At 37.4% G+C, this 6640-nt stretch overlaps 2 protein-coding genes across 5 annotated transcripts; both read right to left on the bottom strand.

Moving 5' to 3' along the window:
- Window positions 1-25: 25 nt before the first annotated feature.
- LOC108215720 (uncharacterized) lies at window positions 26-1472 on the bottom strand. The gene has a single exon (XM_017388273.2). The coding sequence runs from the start codon at window positions 1365-1367 to the stop codon at window positions 189-191; it is 1179 nt and encodes a 392-aa protein (XP_017243762.1). The 5' UTR covers window positions 1368-1472; the 3' UTR covers window positions 26-188.
- A 243-nt stretch (window positions 1473-1715) lies between these two features.
- LOC108216339 (phosphoglycerate mutase-like protein 1) lies at window positions 1716-6640 on the bottom strand. 4 transcript variants are annotated; one of them, XR_010291485.1, is made up of 11 exons: window positions 6203-6434; window positions 5963-6033; window positions 5730-5837; window positions 5343-5422; window positions 4879-5041; window positions 4021-4095; window positions 3822-3910; window positions 3347-3466; window positions 2265-2309; window positions 2034-2186; window positions 1716-1853 (listed from the first exon to the last, which is right to left on the bottom strand). XR_010291485.1 is itself a non-coding variant. In XM_064092578.1 (10 exons), exons 2-10 carry the CDS (start codon window positions 6020-6022, stop codon window positions 2093-2095), a joined length of 834 nt encoding a protein of 277 aa, XP_063948648.1. In that variant the 5' UTR covers window positions 6023-6033; window positions 6483-6640; the 3' UTR covers window positions 1867-2092. The 4 variants fall into 4 exon arrangements, 3 of the variants coding, with proteins under 3 accessions (XP_063948648.1, XP_063948647.1, XP_063948646.1); XM_064092578.1 differs by lacking the exons at window positions 1716-1853; window positions 6203-6434 and adding an exon at window positions 6483-6640 and having other exon boundaries at window positions 1867-2186; XM_064092577.1 differs by lacking the exons at window positions 1716-1853; window positions 6203-6434 and adding an exon at window positions 6467-6540 and having other exon boundaries at window positions 1867-2186.

The raw sequence follows: 6640 nt of genomic DNA on the forward strand, positions 1-6640 counted from the left end.
CTAAATAAATTTAATAAAGGTAAAATACGAAATAATCATAACTCCATTCCATGCACAATAAGATCGTGTACATAAAACACAGTAATTATTTTACTCACATTTTATATCAAGAAAAGGAGACAAAAGTCAAAAAAGTTGCAATACAAAATTATTAATCACAGCTTGAGATGCTTTCAGTACAGCCAGATCTATCGACTCTCCTGATTCAACTCGCCACCGCCTTGTCTCCCGTCCACCGACTGAAACTGCTGCTGCGCCACCCCTGCCACCGCCGTCGTGTAAAACACTTGCCTCCCTTGCGCGTCATAGCCAACCTGTCCATACGGGTCACCCATTGGTCCCACAGCGTAGGCCCCAACATTCTTTTGCTGAAATGATTGTTGCTGCTGCTGCTGGGGGACTACACTGTATACCGGCTGCTCCCGGTAAACTTCCGGTACCATCCTTTGCATTCCGTAATATCCTTGACCGACTTGTCCGGTCACCGGTCGCATCACCTGAGTTTGATAAACTCCGGCGGTGTTCGCCGGAATGTAATACATCTGTTCCCCTCCGGTCCTCTCCTGGTAGTAACTTGCTGCCGGTTGTTGGACATTCTCCGGCGGTTTCTGTCCGAAAAAATCGCCGTAATAACCGTCTCTCGCATTCAAAGCCTCCTGATTCGATGCATTCATATTCATCCTTTCCATATCATTTACAAAGCTACGATCATCAACGTGCTGAGACGGCACCGACTCAGCCGCCTTACACGGCGGCGCTTGCCTATCACCGTGCCCTTCCTTATCAAAACCGAACAAAAAGTCCGGCGTCGCCGACAACGGCGGCGTCACCGCCGTCGACGAAGCCGAGTCATTATGACTCTGATTCTGCACAGAATTCAACGCGTCCACGAACCACTGCCGATCCGGCTTCGAATCCGACGAGCTGAACGCCGACGATGGCGCCGCCGGCGCCGGAAACAGAAACAAACGGAGCCTCACCGGCTTACTCGAGGCTCGATAAAGTCGATCATACTCGAGCATCATATGCTCCAAATCCTCATCATTCGTCACCGAAATCAACGCATCGAGATCTTCGCCAGGCAGCTGATACCGAAAACACAGAGACTTCGCGTCAAGATGAGAGAGAGCCGATAGCTTGGAGAGAAAGAGAGAGAACTTGATGTTGCGATCGACGGCGAAGATCTTGGTGTCGCCGGCGACGTACGCGAGCTGATTGTCGTGCTGACGTGGCTGGATTTTCCCGCCATAACTGCACATGAGCTTGATTTTGTAGTTGCCAAGTGAGTGCTGTGAATCATCATCCCAAGTAGCATCACTGGTGGATCGTGGAGATGATTGAACACTGGAGTATGAGTAGTTGTCCATTTGTTTTTCTGAGTGGACTGGAGGGGATTACTGGATTATATCTATTGTATTTATTTTTGTGAAAAAGTTGTGGATAATGGAGAGTTGGCAGGAGAAGAATAATCAAATTATAAATAGATATAGATACAATATAATTCATTTATGTATTAAAAAATTGGTTATAAATCACTGAAATGACAGTTTGATTGATTAACTTTATTTCACATAAATAAGTATTTATTTGTGAAAGAATATGTACAAATTTTTTTCTGAAAATAAAAAATCATTTATTAGTAATAACTGATAATAAATAATAAGTAAATAGCTCTTAACTATTAATTTTTGTATTAAAAAAATATGTAGTTGTATATTGTTTTTCTTTGAAAATAATTTTTATTTAGAATGGAGTTGCCAATGCCAAAAAGGCCAGATAATAATTCTTGATGGAATGATTTGGGGCCATTGTTGAGCTGGATCCAACCCACAGTCTAGTCTAAAGTTCTACAGCTGCACAAAAGTGTGACATATAAAAATATATTACACCTCATCATCAAAAATATATTGCATGTTTGAGTGGTAAATTTATCAAATAAATTAACTTAGAGTTGTTGACTGATGTTAAGGTGAGCAAAAAGGCTTGTCTGAATACAAGAGCAGAGCTTATAGAATGATCAGTGGAAAGCATACTAGTATTCTGGTTCGAAATTTGTGAGAACAAGGTGAGCACTTCATCCTCCTATTAGTTGTTAGTTTGTGGCAGCAGTAGCATCACTAGGAACGTCAGTCCCGCTTGGGATTTTGCCGGGGAAGTTGGTTGTAGAAGAATCTGAACATATCATGCTGCAAGAACCCAAAGTTATGGCAACTGAAGGATGATTAACATAAATTGATGTGTGTGAGTTTATACGACACGCTTACCTTTTGTCAACAATGACCACAGACCGAAGCTCACAATTGTTGAAGCTGAGAAGGTTTTAGAAGTATGATCCATGTTAGTGAGCATTCGTGACAACCGTTTGAATAAAAGGAAGAGATGAAATACAACAAAGAATAGTCCAGTAGGATCTTTAGTAATGAAGTGTAAGTGTAAATGCATGAACTGCTGTGATCTGAAATTATACATGGTTCTTTTGATACTAAAGAAAAGTGATGCAATATAATGATCATTACGGGGGAGATAGGATCCCTGATTCATCTCTGTGCTTATTTAGGAGTGCTGTTAGTGATATCATAGTTTCATGACTGAAGACAAATAGTCTGATTATCTAATCTAATCTTGCTTTCCCTCAGATCAGGCTCGCTATACACAGTAATCCATCAGGACCCCTTGTGAATTATCTATTAATTACTAAGGATTAGCAGGTTAATATTGGATTGTTTGTTTGATTTGCCAAAGCTCTCGGTATGTTTAGAAGTCCAGAACAGAGATAAGAGTTTTTAGAACTAATTGTGATTTTCATCAGAGCAACAAAGAGATGCATATCACTTCTTCTAATCGCCTAACAAGGATACATTGGCTAAGGACATGCAGACACGACATCATTGTGAGTCATTACTTACCTTTTGGAGCAAATAATATTGTGATATATTTGCAATTAGTGTTTAGCTTTTTCATTACCTTGTTTTAAGTAGGCCAACCAATTAGGAACTCAAATCAATGTTCGATCCGATATAAGTTTAACTTGTTTATAAAAGAAGATAGTCAAGGGTTGTAGTATTACTCCATTTCACTGAAGCTAAAATGAATTTTCTGATGAACAAGAGTTATCAGATTTAACGGTTAAAGGTTAGGTTATGTTCTCAGTTTTGTCTCAGACAGACCCTTATATGTTGATCTGTATACTGTAAAAAAAAAAAAATCAAAGGATCATACAGACTACAAACAGCCTAATATACTAAGATTAGGCCTTAAATGTTTTTCAGTAATCTGTGGTTTTAGATCAATTAATATTACTTGTGTCTTAAAAAACATAGAAGTAGCAAGTCAATCAAATACTTACAATGTCCCCATTTCACTCTTGATGGAAGGATGACAATCATCTCCATATTCCTTCAAAGTATGGACAAGAAGTCCGCTGTGTGTGACAACTGCTATCTCTTTCTCTTTTCTTGTCCACAGCCTGATGAAAATGATAAAACTTAAGCATAAAAACATATTGATAACATATATAGAGAAAAATCCTAATCATCCAAAGACATATTATAACAATGTCTACAGATGATGGATCTGTTGTCAGTACTCCAACACATTTAAGAGGAAAGCAGGAAATGCAGAATGGAGTAGCATTATCTACTATGTAAAAAGTATGACGTAAGATGATTGTCTAGAGCTGTTTGGTTATAGTGGCTAATATTTTTGAGATGCTATAAATTGTAGATGAAGAAATGAAGGTCTCTTGAGGCAAACAAAGCAATCAAAAAACTTGTTTTCTAGATAAATCCAACTACAGAGATATTTAACGGGTAGTAATTTACCAGTCCAAAAATTTCTTTCCTCTGGCAGCTACATCTTCATTCTTTTCTCTGATATCAGCTTCCCACAAAACATCAGCATCATTTTCTATCTGAAAACAAATAAAAGTTATACAGGTCATCAACTCCAGAAAATGATTCAGGCACATCAAACAAATCAAAAACCACACAATTTGATTAACTTGAGGGATTAGGGACTTACCAATGAGAAATCGATTGCAGGAAACAAAGGTTTGTACTCGCTGATGCTTCTTCTCTGATCACATGGATGAACTCCCTGCATTGTTATTTAGTACGATAAGAAGACCCTGGATACTGACATTGTTTAAGAGGGAAGAACTTTCATGCATCTTGAAGTTAATTTCTAGAAGTTTAGGAATTTCAAAACTGAAGTAGAGTGTATTAGTTCAGTATCACAATCATTTCCGATATCTAGAACCTAATTTCAGTTAGAAATGAAGCCAATGCAGGTAAATACTATCTATGCTAGCTCAGATAATGAGAGTGGATTTATTATATATGATTTGCAATAATCATGCAATATTTTGAAACATTCAGATATATGTTCAATTTTCTTTCAGATAACAGGCTTTAAAAATTATCGAATCCAGAGTGTTAGATAAAGTGACAATTCATAATCAAAAAACACACTCAGCTGCAAATTGTAATAATGTGAACAAAGGCAGAGATGTATTTATGCAACCCCATGTCTATATAGAGAAATGGTGCATCTTGGTGGTATAATTCATAACAATGGCAGAAAATTGTGGTAGAACTGTGCTGGGGATGCAAAAATTACATCTGAAGCGCTGTTTTCTCTCACTATGATTGTAAAAATTGGTACAAGTGCACAATATGGATTTCTACTTTTCAGTTTTAAACTTAAGTGGGATGACTACTGAATACCTCCGACATCTCGAAACAAGAGTACAAAAATAATATGTGGGAAAGTAAAACCGAACTCGAGATAAATTTGTAACAAATAGGACAGAGGACAGGGTCAGATTGATTTTGATGTACATTACAAGAACAGAGAGCTACAGCTAAATGCAGCACATACCAAGTGTTCACGGCAGAGCTCCAAAGCTATGAAAGGTGGACAATTTAGACTTGAGATTTCAGGGTGATCACTATTACCAGCATTTTCTATCATCAGTGGAGGCACATTTGTCTCATCTGTGCAGCCTTCACCTCCGAAAGCTCCAACTGCTGTTTGCAATGTTCTATAGAGGAATTGTTAGTAGATCTAACCACCGACATAAGTACAGAAAATTATAAGATAAATCAAACTGAATATAGACTAAACTCCAACATATACATACAGCTGACTAAATTATCTGTTAATGTTCGATAATATATATATGTGATGTGTGGCTTCTAGTTGGTAGACCAGCCATGGTTGTAAATTGTGTATTAAGTTACTACCCACGATTAATTAGGAAAGAGTGAAAGGATCGGACTATTGAACAAGTTTATTGGATAAATGATACTGCTAAGGTTAAACCTAAAGTGCAAGCAGGATACCTTAACAAAGGTGAAACAACAACTAGTTGGACACTCTCAAAGATTCCAGAGGCTCGTACATGCTTGTGCAGATTTTCTACCTGTTAGAATGCATCATAATAGTTGAAATAGTACTCTCAGTAAAAACTTCATGTTAGTGTCACTGGAATCACGCCATACAAATCTAGGAGAGTATTAACGACGAACATCTAGCTAGATGTTATTAACAATTTGTCTTAATGAAAACAAAGTACACATTAACTATAAACCTAATGGGTACACGAACAAAAAAGAAATTAATATTAAAATACACCATCCCTTCTCTTGTTCTCCTTTAATTTAATTCGCTGAATTAAGTATCTACAACAGGCAACATCCAAATTCCAGACCACATTCCATAGACATTACCTGCTGCCAGCCTAATGGGGTCAGATGTGCATCAAAATATTCTCGAGATGAGTAAGCGCTGTGGTCCTTTTCTCCTGCTACATTATGAATCCCTTGAGCATGTCTCACCTACACATACTGAATCAACATGAATACATCTAACCTTCAATTTCGGAATGCAACGCAGCTTCACAATTACAAGCCTAACAGAAATAATCGCGAAAAACAACAGCAACAGAATCAATAGCACTGACCAGGTGAATAATTTTAGACCGGTGCAAAGGATATACACCAGTGCCAGAATTGGAACCCATACCAGCAAATACTGAACATAGAAGAAATCTTATTAACAAAGGATGCATCAAAACCTTACGAACAAAAATCAAAAAAATTATAAATCTAATCACTAGAGTTCCTGTTTCATTCCCGATTAACGATACAAGTGATGAGGCTTTATCCTCGGTCGAAAAAATAACAATATCAACGATACTTACGCAATTTACAATCCGATTTCAATAATTCAACAATTTTGTTAACAACTACATTCATGATCCAAACGATTATGAATCTACAGTGAATTCCTGTTCCATCCCCGATCATTAACCCTCATGGCATCACGTGCCTACTTACACACATTAACAATAATACGAGTGGTAAGGGTTTATCTTCTGTCGGAAATTGAAAAAATCAGAATATAGATGATAGTTGTGCAATTTATCTTCAAAATTCAATAATTCAGCAATTTTATTACCACTTACATACAAAAAGCGTTACCTGATGAATGATGATGAAAAGCGAAATGTATGTAAAGATGTAAGAAGCTTTTGTGTTTGATGTGATTGGATGAACGAAAGAGATGGTGTGGCTTTTGTAAGAAAATTAAACTGGGATTAAGGAACGGGATTAATGATAAATCCAGCAATGAAGGGTGT

This window comes from Daucus carota, chromosome 4, assembly GCF_001625215.2.
Source record: "Daucus carota subsp. sativus chromosome 4, DH1 v3.0, whole genome shotgun sequence".
Classification (NCBI taxonomy): domain Eukaryota; kingdom Viridiplantae; phylum Streptophyta; class Magnoliopsida; order Apiales; family Apiaceae; genus Daucus; species Daucus carota.